The sequence below is a fragment of the Rattus norvegicus genome, chromosome 13 (assembly GCF_021556685.1).
Source record: "Rattus norvegicus strain SHRSP/BbbUtx chromosome 13, alternate assembly SHRSP_T2T, whole genome shotgun sequence".
Taxonomy (NCBI): domain Eukaryota; kingdom Metazoa; phylum Chordata; class Mammalia; order Rodentia; family Muridae; genus Rattus; species Rattus norvegicus.
Window position 1 is genome coordinate 73,029,062 of NC_141546.1, and position 23,643 is coordinate 73,052,704.

The following is a 23,643-nucleotide window of genomic DNA, read 5'->3' on the forward strand; positions in this document are numbered from 1 at the left end:
TACATAGATTTTAAGTGATAAATTTGATTTATGCATGGACTTTCATGCAGTAAAACAAGTTTGATAGAGTGAGACTACCTCTCATCTCTTCGCTCTTTCTGTGTAAACCCCTCTGCATTTTCTCCTTACACATTTATCTAGATTTACCACTCCTGTATTTTCCATATTTACCTCCTTCATAAACACACACACACACACACACACACACACACACACACACACACACACACCATCTATCTTGAAGTACAACAAATCTGTTTTTAGTAATCTCCAAGTAATTCAAGTAGTATTATTCTTCCAATTTTACTGTTGAGAAAATGACGCTCACACGTGCAAAATCACTTATACAAGGCTACCTACACATCAGAACTACAACTGGAATCCAGCCTATTCCAGTGCTTGGAATATCAGTTACATCTGTATGCTGCATCTATTTCAGTCCTGCACAGCTACACAGTCCAACAGTTACTGAATGGTTTCAACCTTTTATTTTACCTTTCTATGGTACAGATATGGGGTTTGGTGATGTAAGATGTGTTCTTTGCCCCAAGGAGCTCACAGACAAGTCACAAGCAAAGATAAGTAAGCACACAAAATCATAAGTTCTATATCAGGAATATGAAGACGGTGATGGGACATCTTGGTAGATGTAAAACCAACCCTTTGGCAAGAGTCAAAGCACCCTTGCTTGAAGGGTATGGAGGAGCCCATCACTAAAGAAAATCTTTGCAGGAAGATGAAATGAGATACCTTTAGAAAGGAAGGCTGTCAAATGAGCCTCCTGGGCCTGGGCAGATCTGAGTTGTGCATTAGCGCTGGAGCGATGGGAAGGGAGACTATGTGGCCTGGGTTCAGTACTCATTGTCTATTGGTAGAAGTACAGAATTGATAGACATGAATTTTATGAGGAAATAGACTTGGGATTTATTTTTTTTTCGGGTCAGTGGGAGCAACAGACAAGTTTAATTGTGGATGAGGACAAAAATCCAAGTGGTCGATGATGAATCCAAAAGGCTAGAGTTGAAGCCCTATGGTTCAGATGGGGACAAGATTAGAGCAGAGGTGGCAGTTTTCAGCCGTGGCATGCTGCTCCTATCAGGAAGCACAGTAAGGACCCCGGGAGGCACCAGGAATGTAGTAGGACAACTGTTCTGGTTGTGGCTTTTCCACCAAATTTAAGCCCAGTTGTGCAAAGCTACAGCAAACCAGGGAGGTGGGATTCCTTGAGAAGCTGGCAAACAAAAGTCAGGACATTTCTCCTGCATTTAACTTGAGTAAAAAACTATCTAGATTCTCCTCATTTCCCCACATATTTCCAATTCTTGCAGCTCTGATGCTTCGGCCTTCAATATGTGTCCCTGTATTCTGAGGTGCCAGTGACCTACAATCAACACTCATCACCCAGAACTGCAGAAAATGTTCTGAAGAAAAAGCTGGGTGTCAGAAGCTCTAGGAGGGGCAACAAATACTGAGACACAACAGTTCTTTTCTTTCCTATAGGTTTACTGTTTGTTCAGTGTTAAATGCTACCGAGTCCTTACACTGTCAGAACCATGCCTGAGAACCCAAAGAAAGAAATGGTACAATGGACAGCCTCGTCCACCCAGACAGTGTAATAAAACTTGATTCATATGCGTTTTGATAATTTTGCAATCTTAAAATATTATAACAAAACTTGGAATTTACACGTGCTGCTGGTCTTCACCGGTCCAGTACAGTATGTCATTAAACAAACCTCGTCATATGTCTCTGTTCACTTCTTAAACCATAACCCACAACAGAATTTGTGTGTGTGTGTGTGTGGGTGGTGTATGTGTGTGAAGCTGAGGCAGAGCAGACTTTGAGGGAAGTTTGTGCCTCAAGGTGTGAGATTATTTGTTAAGGTTTCTGGTGCCCAAATGAAATCTTCAGTTTAATTAAGAATCTCAAGTTTCGGGTTGGGGATTTAGCTCAGTGGTAGAGCGCTTGCCTAGTAAGCACAAGGCCCTGGGTTCGGTCCCCAGCTCCAAAAAAAAAAAAAAAAAAAAAAAAAAAAAAGAAAAAAAGAAAAGAAAAAAAAAAAGAATCTCAAGTTTCTAACCACCCAACCTCCTCTTGGCTGGCTCAGATCACGACACCGTTATTGCCCAGAAGTGGCATAGAGTCTGTCAGGAGACACTGGCGACAGTTCTTAAGAACTCTGAGGGGTGAGCAAACAAGTTAGTCCCTGGGAGCTAGAATTGGTTTAAGGAGAGGATCTTGTCAAAAGAAACTATTTGTTTTCTTTAGGAAGAATGATGAAACATGGGGAGTTGGGGTAAAATAAACAAGACCAGTTTAGCAGAAAATATGAGAAAGGAGAGGGAGGAGAAAGGCAGGATCCTCTGGGGTTAGTGTTAACAACAGCAAGAAGGCAGAATCAGAATGACTTAAGCTTATCCCAGAGAAAAGAAGGCAGAGACACAATCAATGAGGAGAAAAACAGCGTTCATTTCAGAATGATCTTCCGAGTATACCCCAGAGCTGAGGCAGGAGGACTGCCATGAGTTGAGCTTCAGCTTTGACTGCATAATGAGCTCTACTCATCCTCTGCTACAGAGTCGGACTCTCTCTGAGAGAGATAAAAGAAGAAAGAGGAAAGAAAAGGAAGGGAAGAGGCCGGGAAGAGATTGAGGAGAAAGGAAGAAAAGGAAGGGAGAAGGAATAAATGAAGGTGGAAAGGAAGGGAGAGATATCCTAGTCTTTCAAACTCCTGCACAATGGAAACGGGCTTTGGTAAATCCCTGTGCTGGGAATTGCTCCAGCCCAGGCATTTTAACTACCCTCGTGAGATCGTAGAGCTGGTTGTCTGCACTAGTTGATTTTGGAGTTTCCTTCTAATTAGACATCCAAGTATTCCTTGGTTCTTATGATGTGCCATTTCATGTCATCAGACTTCCTTGCACACCCAGACACTGTCTGTGCATTCTTGGCTCCTCATCTCAGGCTCATAAGCCCCATGCTTCTTAGATCTAAGCTTCTGGTCTGGCTGTGATATGCAAGCAGCAGGATGCAAACGGCTCTACTTTAATGCTCACAGAAAACCAAAACCTATACTGGCAGCCTCAAGTCACTTTTTTTTCCCTATAAAGTCACACAGGCATGCGACTTTTTCATTAACCAGGCCAACTTTGCAAGATTCTCAGAGCCCCCTTGCCTCTTCCTGCCCCCTTCATTGGATTCATAATTTAAACAGACACAGAACCAGCAAGTGAGAGCTGGGCTTTCCTGCCAAAGTTTACCTCTGTAACTAACAAACCAATGATGTAGCCCGTGGCAAGGGATCATTAGGTGTTTACGTGCCTCTGTGGATCCAGAAGCAGTCAGTCCCCAAAGATCCTTCTTTCCTGTCCTTTCTTCGTCACTAGCATGTCCCTAGGTAAGGCTTGGGCTCTCCTGACACACTAGGAAAATGAGAATTCTCTCAGGCCCTGGGGTTGTAATGAAGGTTCTGGCAACATTATTTTCTTCCCCTCAGAGCCTCCTGCCCAGGGAGTGGGACTTTGTGCTCACTCTGAGTCACTGACGTGAAGAGATCCTTTGGGTCTTGTAGGAGGTTGGGGAGAAAGAGGTAAATCTCCGGTTTGGAGAAGCTGGTAGGTATAGGGCAAAAGAATTATGGTGCGTCTAACAAGAAACAGAAAGACATGGTCAGTCAGCTCTGAGAGATTCCTTCTTCTTCCCGAAGCACGTCTTGGCAAGGCCAGTCCTAATCTTCTACAGCAATGCTGACTAAGGATAAAACAGGCACAGGACTCCCAGCCTGTAGGCACCTTTCACTCTCCCACCTGACAGCACAGTGCAGTATGGAAGACGGGTCTAGCAGAACTGTATGAACACATGCATGAAAACATGTTTGTCTTTGCTAGAAAACAAAACAAAAATTAAATCCAAATTTGCAAAACGTCCCAAATGGGACATTTGCTATAATATAAATTTATGTAGCTATCCTTTGAAATATGGGACATTTCCAAATGGACATGTATGTTTGTAAATCAGTGTCTACCTGTTCCTAAAAGCTAGGGCCAGGGATTTACTCAAATTTATTTAACACTGAATTTTTATAAGCCATCACCAGGCAAGAAATAAGAGATCATGCCTGGGAAATGACATTAAATGTCCCTCTAGTAGAGGATCCGGTTTACAGAAATCCGATTTGCACTGTATCCCATGTGGAAAAATACCGGTCGTGCAAACCCACAATACTGAACTTGGTGTTTCAGGAAAATCCAGTGTGGCCCAAGTGCAGAAGGTGAGTTGTGGTAGAAAGCGAGGATTTCAGGCACTAGAGATAGGACCAGTCACTTACAGCCCCTTGAGACCTGTCTTCTGTATCTCAAGGATCTACTGGAATGCTCAAAAGAAAAGAGGATGAGGGGGGCACCATTCTCTGAATATTAAATATCTTTAGAGTAGATGATTTTTTAAAGCTACATATTAATTATTGAATAGTCAGGCCTCCTATGTTGGGGACTGGGCACTGGATCTTCCTCCTGCTTGTGGGGAAGCCTTTAAAGTTCAATATCTTCACCCACTGTACGGATGGACAAACAACATGCCCTCATGGAACTCTTATTAAAAATTTTTTTGTTTGGAGGCTGGAAAGATAGCTCAGTGGTTAAGAGCGCTGTTTCCTCTTCCAGAGGTCCTGAGTTCAACTTCAAGCAACCACATGGTGGCTCACAACCATCTGTAATGGGGTCTGATGCCCTCTTCTGACACGCAGGTGTACATGAAGATAGAGCGCTCGTATACATAAAATAAATAAAAAACAAATAACTTTTAAAAAGAAAAAATAATTAATGTAACACGTTGCATGTTGGGGTAGGGAGTGGGGGTGGGGTGGGGGCATGGCTTGGTGGGTAAGAGTGTCTGCTATACAGCATGAGGACCTGAGTGAGTTTCAGGTCTCAGGCAGAGAAAGTCAGGTGTAGCTACATGTGACTGTAAGTAGTTGGAGGGTAATGTTGAGACAGGAGGATTGTTAAGGGTTATTAGCCACCACCAGAGCCCACCCCATCTCCAGATAGAGTGAGGAGAGCCTGGATCTCAAGGCAATAAGGCAGAGAGCAAGAAAGGATGCTCAATATCTGGCCACTGGGCAAAGTAACGGGAGTCTGTAAGGCCATACACAAAGCATACACACATGTGTATGAATGTCAGGCATATAGACATGCAGATGGTGACTGTTTATATTATATTAGTAGCTCGTATTTATGAATATCATTAATATTAGTGTGGAACAAATTCCAAGCTTTCTTTCTCTATGTTAAAAAAAAAGTGCTAAGCTAGAGAGAGAGCCCAGTGGTTAACAGTACTTTCTGCTCTTGTAGAAGACTGGAGTTCCCAGTACCCAGATTGGATTCACACAACCACTGGTACCTCCAGTTCTAGGGGATCTGATGTCCTCTTATGTATGGTCTCTGCACACACACACACACACACACACACATACACACACACACACACACACACACACACACACAGAGAGAGAGACAGAGACAGAGACAGAGACAGAGACAGAGATACAAAGTCAGACAGACACATACTCTAAAATTAAAATTGATATTTTAAAAATAAGAAATAAAAAAATTAATCAGTCTGGTTGTCCTTGCAAAACAAGCAATGCCTTTGCCCTTGGCTTGTTTCTTCCCATAGTAACATTAGGAGACTGGAGAAAGCCTTTTCTGCATGATCGTTCTGTAGCGCAGTCCATGCAGTGAGATCTCTACTCGATAAAGCCTCTTGTTTTGAGATACTCATGCTTCAGGGAATAGACAACACTTCTGGTTCTCTCTTCCTCCTCCTCCTCACATTCCACTTACTTGCCCTCCTGTCTATATCTCCCACCGAGGACCTCTCTATTTCACTTAAGATTGAGCCACTCAGTCAGCTGAATAAGTAGGGTCTAATTGTTTTTTAGCTTGAGGCAGGATGAGATGGTAGGATTAGAATCCCTGTCTCACAATGGTGTCTAAACCTTGATCTTCAGACTTGCCTTCACCATCTTGTAGTATACACTGATGTTTCTGATCCTGCAGAGACATGATTAACCACCATGGGAGTCAAACCCCAGACCTCTGCCACACAGAATGTAGGACTCTCATTTATTGACCTTCCTGGAGGGCTGATCTCCCTGTATCTGGGCTGTAGCCCAGTGCTCACTTAGAGAGAGAGAGAGAGAGAGAGAGAGAGAGAGAGAGAGAGAGAGAGGGAATTCCTGACCCAGAAAAAGCTCATCTCTTGAAGAGATGAAAAACGGAAGAGCACGTGACTTGCCAGAGTTCCTGTCTGCTTGCTCTAGAGTATCTGTAAGGAGCAATTCATTCACGAATAAAATTAATTATTTCTTTAAGCAAGAATTAATCCTCTTTTTCTCTGCCTGACTGGCTCAAGATCTCTGTACTAAATCTTGTCTGAAAAGATAACTGATCTTGCTCCCTTTCCTTGGCCACCCTGGAGATTCCCTTTACTCCTTCCTTTCTTCCTTTCTTTCTTCCTTCTTTCCTTCCTTCCTTTCCTTACTTCCTTTCCTCCCTCTTTCTTTCTTTCTTTCTTTCTTTCTTTCTTTCTTTCTTTCTTTCTTTCTTTCTTTCTTTCTTTCTTTCTTTCTTTCACTGTGTGTATCAGACAGTAGGCACATAACCGCCAGGGAAGAGTGTGGCATTCAGATAACAATCTTGGGTACCAGTGCTTGACTTTTACCTTGCTTGAGACAGGGTCTCTTGTTGTTCACCATTATATACGCCAGGCTAGCTGGCCTATATACTAGCATTCTTCTGTCTTTGACTCTCATTTTGCTGTGGAAGCCTTGGGATGACAGAAACACTCACTGAGTGCAGCGTTGCCTGTGTTCTGTGGATTCAAAATCAGGAGGTCTTCAGGCTTGTGAAGCAATCAGTTTACCACAGAGCTGTCCCCTCAAGTCTTCCTTCACTTCTTGCACATTTTAATTTTGACATTTCTTTTTACCCTAGCAACATTAACTCAACCTGGATACGGCCCTAGGAGGCATGTGGTTATTTGGGGCAAGAGTCATTGGATTCTAAAGAACCATGGGCCTAACCTTCTAACTCAGCACCCATAAAGCCAATCTCTCTGCCACCCATTTAGTGGTATCTTCCTCCTGGGACTTGAGGAGCTACATTTCAATTTGTTTTCTAGAGTCTACTCTGTTCCTCAAACTGCTCTGGATTCTCCAGAAATTACAAGCCTCCTATTTCTCTATCTTTTGTATCCTCTTGTAGTACCCAGAATACTTGTAACAAGAGACCCTCTATAAGTATTTTGGTAAGAACCTCTGGAGCAGGTGCATGACATGGTAAGATTGCCTTCATCCACTTTTTTAAGTGTAAATGATGCTACATTTGCATGAGAACCACCAGCATTATAAAATTTTAAAGAGCTGCTTACTATTTTCTCACGAGGTTAAGTACTGGCAGTCCAGTTTTTTCAAAGTAAAAACTGGAAGAATTTCACTTGGCATAACCTTCCTTGAACACAATGGCTTTTAGTTTGTGTAATACATTCCCAATGTATTACATTCCCCCTACCTCTAAGAATCTTTATCGTGTAAGAAATCAGTGTCCAGAGATACAATTTGGGAGCAAAAAGATAAGAACAGGAAGAGAAGGAGCATAGTCTTACATATGTTGGCATTCAGAGTTGGCACATGGCATTGGCTGTTTGAGTCCTAATCACTTCAGTATCTGTAACCCCACCTCACCAGCTCTCTTGAGAGAGCCTCCAACTACCCATTAGGGCTTGCTTAAGCATTACCTTTTAAGCCCTCTTGCCTATCTGTGCCAAATAATCTAACACTTTCTTCAAAGGAACTCACCTACAAATTCAATCCAGTCAAAAACTGTATCCCCCTTATTTCATGGTTTGTTATTTCATGTAATCTAATGAAATACCAAGCAGATCTGGCTCTCTAAAACACTTGTTGAAAACACCAGTTGATTTCCTCTGAACTTCAAGGGCTTGCATGCCCTTCATAACCTTGCTCCAAGAGAGCAGCACACATCATTATTTAATTCTTTATAGACGTCAAATACCAGAACATCACATAGGTGTGCTATGCAGGGATGGTAGGTTTTCACAACAGAGGCAGGGATAGGAGTTTGCACAAGGAGAAGGGTACGCTGAGGTTCAATTTCTGGAATAAAATTCCTTGACAGACCAAAATGCTTTATGTTTCCTCTACAATCTAGATTGACATTTATACGCCAGCGTGACTAGTCAGTTAGCTAGCCACCATGCACCCTTGGATAGTGTACCTTCTAAAACATTTTTATGGTATTTTCCTTATGTCCTTGTTCCTCTAGTCTGAGAAGGGGTGTCAGTGACCAAGACTGGAAGTTCATTCTTGCCATATGCCACGAAGTGTGATCCACTTTGGACATCCCTTCTCTCCTTCGGTCTTAGCAAGCTCCCAAATCTAAGCCCGGTGATTTCAGAGACCAACCAGGTTGTACTGGGTCCTGGTCTTTCTCCAGAAACGACAACTTTCTTTCTTGCTTCTCTGTGCTCCTGAGAACCAGTGGCTCCTTCATGGAGTCCTGCGGCAGTGAGATAACACGCTTTCTCTATTTCTGCTGCTGAAATGAATGCCCAAGAAATCACTGGGATTTACCTAAGCAGCCTGAGGTTGACTTTGGTTGCCATTTATTTATGTGGATTGTGATCTCTTAATTGGAGATGGTTCCTCTCCCAGGGTTCGCTGTTTATCCAAATCAGTGTTTGTTAGTTGGCAGGACGTGGTCTGGATGATAAATCAGCTCTGGGGCTCTTCCTGTGGCTGAATCCGCAGCTGCTCTCTGCCTCCTCACCTCCCCATCTCCCAAGAGGCATCCACAGGCTGCTCCCAGGCCCTGCAGCCTTTTCTGCTTTTAAACTTTTCTGTAAGCTACTGCAACTATCCCATGAGTTTATGTGCCTTGGCACTAATAACTCCTAAATTTAACCTCTCCCGACTGCTATTCTCCTCCATTTATAATACTTCCTGTTCATAGTCTCTGCTCCAGATGTACTGTGAGTGATGGTGACCTCCCTTGATTCTGTCTCTCCTTATCCACCCTGGCCATCTTTTCCCTTGATTTTGCTTTGATACAAAGTCGTTGTATACAGGCCCAGGGTGACCTTAAACTTGTAATCCTCCTGCATCAGCCTCTTGATGCTGCGATTACAGGATGTGCCACCAGGCCAGGCTCATTCTCCATCTCCCAGCTGCACACACTACCTGTGATCAGTGCAGAATTCCAGGAGCCTCAAGGCCATAGTAACTCATCAGGGATCTTAAATGCTGAGTCTGATTCTGTGGGTCTGGGGAGAGACTTGAGGGTCTGTCTTCTTAGAACACTGTCAGGAGATGCAATGGGTCTAATCCATGGACCACAAATCCAGGCATGTAGATCAAATACTTAGTTCTTTCTGTCACCTTTTTTACATGTGACTTAGTAACAGATCTCATTTTGAATCCTGCCTGAGTCCAAACAGATTGCCTTTTCTCAGGGTTATTACTATGCTGCCTGCCCAGAACTTCTTTTGCCTTGTTGACTGTTCCTATTCACCACACACTCCAATTCTGTCCCTGCATATCCTCTATGAACTTGACTTTGAGCTGTTTTCTTCTTAGGGTCTAGAGATTTGTGAATTTTTTCCCCCAAGAACACAATGCAACCCCACATCCTTCCTTTCCAAAAAGAAAAGGCCAACATTCTGGGATCATACCTGGCCTTGCTTTTCTCCCAACCACCGCATTATATTCGCTGTTCTGTATGATTCCTAACTTTCTCCATTTTAATATATTCTCTTCCCGAGTTTTAAGTGTTTTATCATAGTGGCTTGGAATTTTTCCAATCCCATGATTATCTCTCTATTAAAACTTTAATACAAAAAGAAATTTTAGAAAATCAGAATGCTCATTACTTTGATTTGTAGAACAGAGAGAATGGAACATTACAGCTAGAGTGTTTCGAGAACCCATATTTACACTCACACCATCTCAATTTAGGGCTTGATTAGGATGTGTGCTGTGATGAAGATGCACTTACCAGTCACAGGGAAGTGGCATGGGCAAGAGTGAAGAGCAGGCGACTCCACATCAGGAGCCCTAATGCTATTTCTGGCTGTGACTGGCTCCCTCTCTGACCTTGAACGACTCCATCTCATAGCCAAAGACCCTAATAGGCACTATCTGCCTTGTAGCATGGCTGAGAGAGGGGAGGCACTTAAGTGTTTATTATAGTGGGACTCTGAAGAGAATCAGAGGTGAGGGCAATTGGAGGTCACAAATGGAACTGGAGACAGGATCCCTGTTTCCACAGCTCTTATAAGTAGCTGTTGAGAAATGTTGTCTAAGAAATGGGCTGATTGTTTAGATCATGTTTCTGTGGGAGAAGCAAAGGCCGAGAGGTTAGTCAGTGGGAGCTTAAAGCTTTTAGGTAAAATGCCCAGACAGCACATAGACTTTTCTTTTGAGCATCATGCCCTGGGACCAGGGAGCTTTTGCAGTGGTCAGTCTCTGGAGGACAGGCTCCAGGATTACCACTCTGCTACCCTTGGCTGCAGGAATAAGAACTAAACCCATGACAGCACTAATTATGCCCAAAGCCCTCTGGCTTCCTCTAGTAGTGGTAAAGTGCTCTAAAAACAACAAACGAAAGAAGAATTCTTCAAGTCTAAATAGCTTTCTCTATGCTAAGCCCTAAACAGAAGTTAAAACAGTCATAGCTATAGCTCCTGTCTCATCTTACCGTTTTTGCCCAAATATTTATTGAAAAGAATTCAATAGCAATAAGTAATATTTAGTAATCACTAGTCCAATTGCCTTGTATCCACTAACTCACTTAATTTTACATCAGTCCTGAAGTGGGCACTGTTATGTTCTCCACTTTACAAATAAGGGCATTGGGAAATAAGGGCACAGAGTAGTTTACCAAAGAGTATGCAGCTGGTAAACTTCAGTTCCACAACTAGAACCAGGACACCTTGCTCTACAGTCTTCACCCTTAAGCTCCTACACCTATAGAAAACCAATATAAAAGAATGAGCAACTTTCTCTGGAAGTCCATGGGCAGAGAGACTGAAATTATTCTGGAATGGTTAAATATTTCCTCAAGTTGAGAGTGAATGCTGATAGTTAACTAAAACCACAATGGCATCGGATGGGTTACTAGTAGGACATTTCTGTGCAAGCATCTGCAGCTGGGTGAGAGGAAGGTCTCCTGCGGTCAAGTCTTGCCAAGTCACTTTGCACCTTGCATTCCAACCCCCTAGGAAAATCGTATTCTTTGCTACCTATTGCCCCCCTCCTTTATATAGAACCATATATGGATACTATCTGATTTCTATATTCCAAAAAGCTTCCTTAAAGGATGAAATGAAATGACTCAATCTTCTTGGGACACAATAGTTTCCCAGGAAGTCCTCCTGTATTCTCTGTCAGCTGCTTTCTTCTCAGTCTCCTTTGAATAGTCGTGGAGAAATTTGGATATGACTCAGTGTATATTTTTCCCACTTTCCAGTGACTTGCTTTAGTCATCGTCATAATAAAGGTCCTGAATTTATCAGAGCCAATAGCCGTGGGTGGGATCCCAATAGAATAGGGCTACAAAAGAATTCACAATGGGATAACATCGAACCCTACCAATATCTCTATAAAGGCAATATTTTTGCTCAATCACTGAAGGCAAACCTCCCAGAAGGCTCCTGGAGCCTTGACCCGTGACCACTCTCTTCTAGCCCCATCAAAGGGCCACAAGTCAGAGTGCTGTGCTCCTTGAAGAGTGGTGAGTTACTGTTTCTTCAAGTACGGGTTCATGTGCAATAACTGACCCCAGAAAGACTGAACAGCACAGTGTAAGAGCTTGTCACATTAAATGATCAGAAAACCATTACTACCTGATAGAGGGTTGCTACTGCAGAAGTGATTTCAGAGACTCCCCACGGGTCAGTTCTGAGCCACCTCCCAGGAGTTAACTGACTGCTAAGCTACCTAGACTTGGGTCTGAGGCTTAGTGATGGGAAAAGAATCTACCAAGAGGAAAAGAAAAAAGGAGAAAAGGAACAAACAAGCAAGGCCTTAGTCCTTCTCTTTTGCAAGCTCCTTGAAGTTCATGGTGATATTAGGACTCTTACTCTGACTTCAATACAAATGTACTAAATAAATTATTTTTTGTGAAGATGGTGCTTCTCTGAATCTTGGGTACACCACGTTGTGGAAGGTAAATTAATTCTCACTTTACTGAACTGTTCTCTGCTGAAATAGAGGTTTTTAGTTTTGTAAGATGGTCAAAGGAGCACCCTTATTTACCTTATGGAAAGTTGGTGGGGGCACGTGCCTAGAATCTTACATATTTACGAAATGTTGAGTTAATGCTCTGATTTCTCAGCTTTTGACTGAGCAGGTGTTAGTTTAGCCAATCCAAAGCCTAAGTCATATTCATTCTCTCTCTCTCTCTCTCTCTCTCTCTCTCTCTTCCTCTCCCTCTCAGTGAATCTGTGGGAACCTCTTCTGTATTCTTAGAAGAAATTCAAGGACCAATACCATTTAAGCGAGGGAAAAGCAGTCTTTTCCAGAACTGGGCTGGGCTAGGCAGAGTAGATAAATATGAGCAGCAAGGAACGATGGGAAGATCCTTGGTGTACCAGCAGCCTAGCGGCCTGAATTTGTCCTCTTTGTCTGTGTCCAAATCTGGGAGTTGTAAACCATGTAAATGGACTCCCCAAGTGTCTGTTTCTATTGTCTTCCCATTCCATAATCTTCCTACACCTTTTTCTGATACCCCACATTAACCTATACAGGCTGCAAAGTTACTATAAATGTTACAAACAAAGAACAAAAACTTTCCAAGAAAATGATTTCACATATCTCTAATTCTAGTCTACAAACTCAGACTATTTGACTATAAGTCAGACATCTGACTATTTGAAAGTTAAACCTGTGTGTTTGTTGCAAGTTATGTGACTTTTCTGGACCTCTGTTTACACGACATTAAAAACAATTGGGAAAGGTTTAAAATAAGGAGATGATTTTCTTAAGTCATGGGTAGGGCTGAGACAAGGCTGATGAGATACCTCAGTCAACAGGCACTGAGGACTTGAGTCTCTCCTGGACTGCACAGGGCGGCAGGGGAAAACCGAGTCTTACAATTTGTCCTCTAATTTTGAGATATGTGTGGTGTGGTGTGTGAGGCTGGCCACACACACACACACACACACACACACACACACACACACACACACACACCACAGAGAATCATAAAGCTATAAACAAATTCATTAAAATTTTAAGTGTTAAGCCAAGCAAGAAGAGCTCCAAAGACTTTATGTTCATACTACTAGAAATGCATATGCCTAAAAAAATGTGACCAAATGTCTGGATGTTAAAGAATGAGTGATTTCGTGTTTCTGTTTCCGTATTTTCTTCCTATTGCTCTGCATTAAAACTGATTTAATAACTGGGCGCGGGGGTTGAGTTCCAGGACAGACAAGGCTGTTACACAGAGAAACCCTGTCTCAGAATAAAACAGCAGCAACAACAATGACAACATACTAATTTAGAAAATAAATGTTCTTAAATAGAGGGAACAAAATTAGAGAAGCTCCCGGATGGCTAATGATGCATTTAATGCTGATGAGTTCAGCAAAGAATGAGAGAGAGAGATGGCTGAGTGGGAAAGAATTCCCAAAGGGCAAAGGGAAATTTGAAACCAGAGACTTGTTTGTAAGAGCCCCACCCCTGCTGGGTCAGTAGGGTAAGGAACTCTACTTTTGCTGGGTGGTCTAGCACCTAGGACTGGGTTGGACTAACTAGACACACCCATTTGCCTTTCTTATGAGATAGTCCTAAGGATTGGCCTCTGTCCACAGCCAAATCGAGCAGAGCTTGTGTTGTCGTCAAGGGTAATAAAGGTAGGTTTGTCCCTGACCCAGCAGGTTCCCCAGACCTCTGAGGCAATAGGGAAGCTACCCCCTCCTTCATTTGCATGACTAAGTAATTACAACCCATAAAAGTCCCTAACCCATTACTTAAAGCTGGGCCCAGCTTTTGACTCTGACCTCCTACAGCATCCTGGGCCACATGCTGTCTGCAGGCTGCCTGATTTGTCCTCAATTTATAAGCAGAACGATCTATAAATAGAAACCCTTTTGCTAAGCCCCCAGGAGGCATCAGCAGGTTTTCTAGTTTGTATGTGTTTTCGTCTTTCAAAAAGAAAAACAAAAACAAAAAAAAAAAACAAAAACAAAAAAAAACAAAAACAAAAAAAACAAAACAAAAAAAAAACCAACAACAAAAAACAAAACATGGGGCAGGCTTATTTCTCTACCTGATATTTCTCCACATTTCACCTCTAGTTCAACTTGAGGGCATTCTGATTAGTTTAGGGCTTGAGGCTTGAGACACCAGCTGTAACTGACTAGGCTGATCTCTGTAGGAGATTTTACTCACCTGTAGATCCTGTATCTGGTAGTGAACCCCTGGCGGTAACGCTCCATGAAATCAGCATACTCCTGGGCACGGTGGAAGGGGCCTCGGTCTGTGAGCAGCCAGTCCAGGGGAGCCTGACCAGCCGAGGAGACATGCTGTTCCGGGACCACAGCGGCCACCGTGGCCGAGACAGCCAGCACCCACCCGGGCACGCCTAGTGCCAGCAGGACTGCCCATGGGGCGGCCTCCGGCCAAAGCCCTCTAAACCGAGAGCTGCACGGCCACCTCATGCTTCTCCCAGGCGGTTAGTGTCTTCATTCTCTCGCCAAGCTCTCCCACTCCGTGCTGCTCCTCCAGGGCTCCAAACTAGAAAAAGTACAGAGAAATGTGAGGTGGGTACAGGGCCATATCCTGTCTGCGGGCATCATACATAACTGAATGGGGAAATCCTCTCTATTAGTGCAGCAGTGCAACCAACTGATGCCCTAAGGCATTGAGCTAAGTGCTCAGTATGTGTGATTTTATTTCTTTAGACACAAACTTTGAGGAAACACCTCTGTCGGCATCTGTAAGGGGCTCAGGTCAAGACAGTGATGTATGTCCTTACAGCCATGAAGAAGAGAGAATCGAGTTTAAGCTCAGGGGGTATGAATCCCAGTGCCCTTCCTATGTAGGATCCCACAAACGTATTTACATATTTCTGTAATTGTCCCATAGACTGAGTGTTGCTCTCCCAAGCTTGGCACTAGGCTAGGAGCAGACTTTTATCTCGAGCATGTACTCTATTCTTTATTGAAGGTGATATCGTGATCCAGTCAGAATAGGGGATCAGAGGAGATCCCACACCAAGAGTCCACGGAACTTCTCTTCACCAGACTGCAGAAGAGAAGAGCCCCTCCCCCTCTTTCTTTTACCCTGCTAACTCAGCTCCTGAATGCACAGAGCATGCGTGCAGACATCCGTCTTGAAGGACTGAATGAGTATATTCCCTGCTTTCTCTGAGTTTGAGGGAAGATGCCAGCAATAAGGCTGCTTTTGTCCTTCTCTCTTCCTGACTGCCGTGTGACTCATCACAGGCCTCTGATTTCCAGTGCCTACACGTTGTCTAAGCACAACTAGTCACCTTTATCAACCTCTAGATGCAAGGAATCACTCAGTACTGTGGGGTTTCCTGGAACTGCTGCCGTTTCTCCGATCTTTAATTTCTAGCACATGCTGTCAGAGCTCTGTGCGGTTTCTCTCGCCAACACCACTTCAGTCTGTGCCAGAACAACTTCCAGCGCCCAGTACCTGTAATTCATGGTCTGAGGATTGTCTCTGGCTGCCAAACCCTAGAGATAGGATACCTAGGGGTGAGGCAGATGTGATAATTCTCTAAACTTTCATTCCATTGCAGGGGTAGGGCAAAGAGGGCTTCAGTACATCATGCTTCCTTCCCGAGTACCCTCCAGGAGCACTCTGAGGTATGTTAGCTCACTAATCCAGAGAACCTAAAAGGGTCTGTTGGAGGGAATCCTGGGATTCCCAGCTCCAAAGGTATAAGGAGCCTGAGAGACAGATGCCTCAGTATTAGTGCAGGATGCTTTTCAGGGTCTCCATATGTGAGAATGGAGGAACAGAAGGAAGCCTCAGAGTCTCGGTCTTTCAAACAGTCCTCTCTCTTCCTTACAGCTATTGGTTTGCAGCTGGGTGCTGGGAGCTGCTGAGAAGTTGCCCCCATTGCTAAAGTTTGTTAGGTAGACATTCTAACTACGGAGTCTATTATGATGGGAGCCAGAGGAGTTCAGTTAGGAAAACAGGCAACGTGTAAGCCTTGATCTGGTTCCATGCCAAGGAACTCGGGGCTGTTTGGAGAACTGGAGTAGGGGTGAGAGATACTGGCCCAGCTCAACCAGCAAAGAATAGCAACGTGCCTGCCTCTTCCGATCTTAAAACGTGATAACATTCTCATAATTAAAGTAGCGAGGCTGATTCACAGACGGAACTGATTGATCAGTGAAGTAGAAGAACTCACAACCTTACACAGAGGTTCATGTATTAAAAACAAAGCCATCACAGACTAACTGGGCGAGAACGGAATATTTTATACATAACATCGAGAATTCAGTCCATGCAGATTAAAAAAAAATTAACTGTAAAATAAGCAGAATCGTAGAAAGAAAAATCCCCCAAAATTTGTTTTTAAATAAGCTTGCATTTCTGGGGCAGGGATGATCTAAAACTAAAAGGAGGGATCATCCTTGCATGTGGAAAGAATAGACAATTTTTATACTGAAGCAATTTGATGAGGATGCCCAAAATATTTCTCCTTTAATCACACACATATTCATCCATTGAAAAAACATAAATAAGAACTCCTAAGTTCATTAACTTAGACATTATGCTGAGAGCAAACAATATGCGAGCAGGTGCTTATTGCCTTACCTGCCTCTCTACCATTAGCCATTCGTTCCTGTTAAAAAGTATTGCTGTGTTTCTTAAAGACAGATTGATGGAGGGTTAGGAAGTTCGCTCACTCCTTGACAGAGGAGGACAACATATTATACAAGTAAGGTGGAAATCCACAATCACTGTTGGAAAGACTCATGGGAAGCAGGGTCCTAAAGCGACCCCTCCCCCAAGGCCCCATACACTTCTATGCACGTTCTCCATAATTCTGTTTCCCTTGAGTGTGCGTGGGGCCTGTGAGTAAGGTGGGCTATCTGCTTCTATTCTTTGACTTTGAGTTGAAAACTGAAGGATGTAGAAGTTAAAGTAGAGGCAGCCGCTTAGATCGTGGTGGAAACCAAGAAAGACGTGTGGATAACTGTGGAGGATGAGTCTTTAGAAGAAAACAGCTGAACCAGCAACTAGGAAGGGTGTGGGGACTTCCATCACAGAACTGCAAGGGAACAAATGAGGTGCAAGAGGACTTTGCACCCCACAAAGATCAGTTTCCATGTCCAGCACATTCAGATTTCAGACTCGTGAAAACTAGAGCAAAGGACCAACTCCCTTGTGCCTAGGCTTCTGGGTCACTAAAGCTATGGGAGAGGGCTGGGGAGCCCAGACCAGACAGTGAAGCATTTACCTTGTAAGTACAAGGCCCTAAATGGTGTTTGTAAACTCACTTAAAACAGCTACACAGAAACCCCAGATGCACTGGTGTGTGCTTGTAGTCAGAGTACTGGGGAGACAGACTGATCCCTGGGCCTGGCTGGCAGGACAGTCTAGCTACCTGGCGAATTCTTGTGAGAAAACACCTGTCTCAGGAGAAAGGAAAAAGGAAAAAGAAGCAGAGGGTGCCTGACCTCTGTTCTGTCCATACGTGTGTACATATATGCAGTAGTATGAGGTAATAAATTTGAATTACTTTAGATACAAACTTTGTTACATGGCAATAGGAAGATAAAGCAAAGACAAAAGCTACTGCAACTTCTTCTATCCTGCCAAGGGTCTGGGGTTTCATAGTTCCTAGAGGAAATCAGGGTATTACTCTGGGGGAAAAAGAGGCCACCATAGCAGCTTCTGGAACACAGCTGTATTGATCATCTCTCCCAGCTTTGCCCTCACTTGATGTCCTCCCTTAGCAAGTACACAGACCCATCTAGGGCCATGTGTAAGTTTTTGTCATCCCCTTAGATGTATCTTCAGTCCTCAAGTACATGAGTTGCATCAGATTCCATGTACTTCATCAGAGTCATTGTAAGACGGTGGCAAGATACAGCCTGGTCTGGCCACTCGACCTCTTAGCAGACTGGCACCTGTGTATCCTAAGTCATGGTAGCCACCACCTTGCCTGCTGCATGAGGGTTTCCTGAGGACAGGTGAGCACCTACTGGGAAAACTGACAGAATCAGAGTATGCTAAGCCTGCTTCTTGTCAGCTCTGTTTGTAATTATAGTTTTTCAGAGCTCACAGTGATCTGGATCCTGCCGGTTATAGGAATATCATCAGCTTTGGAATCAAATGATTTTGACCGCTAGGCAATGTCTGCTGAGTGCAGCAAGGTTGCCTGAACTCAGGGATCTCCATTCTTCAGAGAAATCTGGCCCGGGAATCGCAGGCTTTTTGCTTCAGTGGATTTCCTGAGGATCTGAAGACATTCTGACTAATAAGTCTCTTTTTAAGAAAGACGATCCTTAAACAGGTTTTAAAACTTCCTCTTTTTTTTTTTTTTTTTTTTTTTTTAAGACAAGCTAATTGCTGGTTGACAGTTGTATGATAATCAGGCTTTTGAAGGGGGGAATAGCTTCTGGCCACTTTCTGTTTATTCTTCACAATACAATCTCTGAATATTTTGTAACTCAATGTATCAAGCAAATCTTGACTGTCTAAATTCCCACAGCCTTTGGAGGCACCATTAATAAGCGTGACAGATAACAGTGTCTTTTCCATCCTGCCTCCCTAAGCTGAGCATCTGAGCAGGCCTCCATGTTACCTGTGAGGACGGTGACACAGGGGCCATGCCAGCCCCTTCAGGAAAAGAGTGCTATGGGTTTAGCCGAGAAGGATGAATAACTTTCTTTCCCCTCCACCCTTAAGGCAGTTTTACACCCAGACAGATAATTTGGCTTTGCACCAAAGGTACAAGTTTAACAAGCTGTAGATTTTTTTCTTGTCTGAGTGCATAAGCTCAAATCTGTCCTTTAAGCCATGAATTAAATGGGTCATGATTTGGCCGGTAGAGAAAATTAAGTATAAGGCGAGGTCGCATGAGAAGTGGTTTCATCTTCAAGATGGTAGCACTTACAAGAATCACGCCACCGCTACTCGGAGGTCACTACCTGGCTGAAAAGTTCTCTTGTTTTCTGTCTCCGTATGTGCTTGGTGTTTCAGAATAAAGGCACACTTAAGATTTGTGGCCTAGGCTGCTATTGTACAGTCTTGGCAAATGAAGTAGATACAGAAAGATGAATAAAAATTATTATGGAGCAGAAAGTATAACTTAGTGGCTGAGTGCTCTGGTTGTGTGAGGCTCTGGTTACATCCTCAGTAAATAAATAAATAAATAAATAAATAAATAAATAAATACAGTAAAAGACAATTACTGACGAGGAGGTATTGCATTCTGGAGGGGTTAAGTGTTTATAGGTTATAAGTGTGAGGGCAGTAGTTTGATTAATAAAGCTGTTCTTTTTAAATATATTAGTAAATACCATACAAATTAGTTAATATGTATGTGATAGCTACTGCTTATGAAGCATGGATAATAAAATTACCTCTTTAAACAGAGGAGAACAGGAAGGCTAAGAGTGGATCCATGCAGTGGAAAAGAGGGCCTCCTTCAGCTGCAGATCCAAGTTTGCCCAAGTTCGACCACACCAGTCACATGACTTACAGCTATGGGAAGGAGTTGCGTTGTCTCTTACAAGTTAGTGCCTGGAGGCAGGATCCTTTCCTGTGGGAGCCTCCCCTTAGCCTTCTGTGAAATGATTTATGAGGAGCGATGATCACCACAATCCTGCTCAACACCCAAGTTCCACAATTCTACGCAAACAGAAGGGGCACACGTGCAAGGGGGCTGTGCTGTAGAAAGAGCTAAGCAGGAGAGAGATGAGATATGAAGCAGAAAATTTTGAGCAGTGACATTTTATAAAGTGATTAGGCAGTGACATTAAATAAGTTTTCAAGCCATTTAAGTGGTTAATTGGCCAACTTTATTGAGGAGCTGTTTTCTTGAAGGAGTCTGAGGGTGTCAGTGTTTAAAAAAAAAATCAAAGAAGTGTTGTTTGTTTTTGTCATCCACAACATGTTGATGCAAAACCTGTTTATCCTAGAAAGGAAAGAGAGACAGGAGGAGTAACAAGACAGTCCCCCAGCCATGGGTGGTAGTGGGGATGCTATCGGCTTCCATCAAGGTCTGGGTCCTTCCCTCTGGTAGGCTGGCCATTGCCATTTTCCATACAGGCTCAACACAGGCTATAAAGGACCTATAGCTGCACTTCGCAGATCTCCAGTAGCTACTAGCATCTCCCCATATGTCCCCCACTAGTTAGAAATCAAGTTCCAACGTGAGGATGTAGATCTTCCTCACTGAATAGAATCAGGTCAATAATATTAATAGCTATTTATGCAGAGAGGAGCTAATCATAATTACTGTTTACTAAATGCTCTTACATTAATTTGAGACCTTTAAGAGGGGAGACTGAGAGAGGCAAAGGGGCTCTCTGGAGGCCACTCCACAGAAGGCAGAAGCAAAACTCAAAACCCTGATGTTGTGACTCTGAGGCCTGTAATTCACCTCTCCTTATTGTGTCTCACCCCTGTCCATCAACCAGACATTCGCTTATTAAGCAATATCTACAGTCAGAATTTGAGGATCCTGCACTGAGCTTTAGACACAATCACAATACTCATATACAGATGGTTTCAGTGGCACTAGTCCTTGTAGGCTTCATCCCCTTGAGGCTCCAAACTTATAAACTTCTCTCTGTGGCAAATAGGGCTTCATTTGTCAAGGACAGAGTTATCTGTCAGTTGCTAAGGCTTCATACTTGTCTGCTGGGTGTCCTTGGCACTTTCCCTGGGCTAGACAAGCTAACTGATTTGTCTGACCCAGAGCCTCGCATGATAAAGCAGGGGGTCAGAGAGCATAGACTACATGCTCTCCTGAGGTCAGGGAGGCCCACCAGAAAAGACAAAGGTAGCATGGCTGATCAGATTGACTTGATGAAAAGTTGTATGCTTGGAGTCTTTAAACCTCACCTCTTCAGGGATCAAAGCCAGATCGCCAGAAACCTTTCTGTTTTCTTCCTCATTTAAAAATCCTAGCAGCTCCTATTGCCCCGTACAAACCAATATGTCCTCCTCTTACAGATCCTGAAATCTCTCTGTAAGTCATTCCAAAGAGAAGTGGATCCCAGAGTAGACTTTAAGAAAAGGGAAATAGAAGCTGCATTGTGGCACACCCCTTCAGTCGTGGCACTTGGGAGGCAGAGGCAAGCGGATCTCTGTGAAGGTGAGGCTGTTTCCATAGTGAGTTTCAGGCAGGATTGCATAATAAGACCCGATCTCAAGAGATGGGAGGGATTATAGCATAAGAACTATACTGCAAAGGATTGAAGGGCTTTGAAGCACTTAAAAAGCGACTGCTGCTGCTGAGACTGCTCCCTCTCCCTCTCCCTCTCCCTCTCCCCCTCTCCCTCTCCCTCTCCCTCTCCCTCCCCCCCCTCCCTCTCCCTCTCCCTCTCTGTTCACATGTTTTCTATTGCTGTATCACAAATTATTATTGTAAGAAACCGTTCATATGGTCTTTTTTTTTCTTTTTTCTTTTTCTTTTTTTCTTTTTGGTGGTGTTTTAGTTGTTTATAAGTGAGGAAGCAGCATAGATAGGTAATCTAAACCTTGTTTTTGCATGATCAATTAGCAATCTCTGCAGACTCAGAGGTTCCTCTGTGCCGGCTCACAGAACTTAATAGTTACAGAAGAGGTCTTGAGCCTCAGTCCAAGGAAATATGGCTCTCATTCTGGAGTCCCTCAGTTCTAAAACTCTGTGCCCTGCCACTGTGCCACTGCTTCCTGGCTTCCCTGCCCACCACTGTCCATCATGCCTTTCAGATCCATTTCCTCCAAGAAGCCTCTCAAAGCGAGGTTCGGTGCTGATTACACAGTTACTTGGCCTTTCTTCTGACCCGACGACTCTGAGCAGCCATGGTAGCTAGCTATACTCCATGTATGAGGAGACTGTAAGGAGAGGAATATTAATAGGGAGAGAAGGACAGCAGGGAGGGAAATATCTTCAGTTGGAATATATTATATTTCAGCATAATTTGAAAGGCTCTCCAAAAGATTTGGGCACAGCGGAGAGCCCCTTCACATGGTTCAGTTGATGAGAAAACCATGGCCACAGGAGTGGAAGGAATACCTCAGGCTGTACTGCTGCTTTAGGAACGAAACCTAGGCCCAGTGTTGTAAATGGAGCTTGCTCTGTTTGTGTCTCGCCTGTGTTAGAGGCAAACAAAAATATTCAAAGTCTTAAACCCGTAAGCCCTGGAGCTGTCACTAGAATCCTTCCGAGTATGCTCAGCTATTGTTACTGTGGACCAGGCACTCTGATCTAAACACTTGTCCTGCATTAATTTCTCTGAAGCTCACCAACCCCTGTAAGGTTGATGCTGGTTCAGATGAGCTCTGACCTAACAATAGCACAAACTACAGTGTTTGGTTTTACCATGGTGTTGAACAGCAGCAGGGAAGGGCAGCTTCTACCTAGACATATGATCATAAGAGGGAACTATCCATACTCCACCCTGCACTTTGGTGGCAGGTGGGGATGTCCCAATATTAGGTATTAGTGTATTAAACACATTTTCAGTAATTTCAATTTACAGTAGCTTTATCTCAACCTAGTTCCATCAAATGTCAAGGATCATCAGTATTACGTACATTTTACAGAGGACACAATTCAGAAGTCCAGTAATATCCTCCCAAGAAAATCCTAGTGCCATCTAAATGCCTACAAGCATAAAAGCTACAGACTCAAGACAGGAGCTGTAGGTGCAGGAGGTCAGTGTAGACATCTTTTGGTCAATGTCACTGAAAAACAGTCTTGTGAGCCAAGAAATCATCTAAACTCTACAAGGACAAAAGCAGAGAAACCTACCACTGTTCTTCTAGATTTGCTAAGGATACTTAAGACCTCTTGCTTCTTTGAAGCTGTCGGCTTCTCCTCAACTGCCTCTCTGTATGGCCTGTTAGAACACAGAGGTAACTCATGTAGGCTTTCCCCAAAACTGTGGTTCTCAATATTCCTAATGCTGTGCCCCTTTAATAATGTTCCCCATGTTGTGGTGACCTCCAACCATAAAATTATTTCATTGCTACTCTACAACTTATGTTGCTACTGATAATATCTGATATAGTGGACACATGATATACAGTCCTTGTTGGGGGTCAGGTCAAGACAATTCTTGCTGAGCCCTGTGTCTCCAATTATTAGTTCCTCTACTTTACTTGTAGACAGGCAGTCCTCCAAGAACTTCTCACATCCTGCCTCATTCTGAGCTTCACTGTAACCTGGAGTTTATCTTCCTGTATTCTGGACAACAGGCTAGGCTTTCTGTTACCAAATGCCTTTTGGCACCTCTCTCTAGGCATGTCCAAATTCCTTCCCTGGTACTCAGTACAGCTTTGCTACCCATTCCACACTTTTTCTCAATAGCTGACTCCATATTTCAAGGAGAGGCCTTGTCCACCATCCAACTCCCTGC

General features: G+C 43.5%; 1 protein-coding gene across 3 annotated transcripts in view; it reads right to left on the reverse strand.

Annotated features, from left to right (window-relative positions):
• Brinp2 (BMP/retinoic acid inducible neural specific 2) overlaps positions 1–23,643 on the reverse strand; it is a 100,746-nt gene that overhangs the window by 33,295 nt on the left and 43,808 nt on the right. For all 3 annotated transcript variants that reach the window (XM_087580091.1, XM_087580090.1, NM_173115.2), the window contains 1 exon segment: positions 14,474–14,818. In XM_087580091.1, the coding sequence (XP_087436217.1) occupies positions 14,474–14,742 (269 nt within the window). In that variant the 5' untranslated portion in view covers positions 14,743–14,818.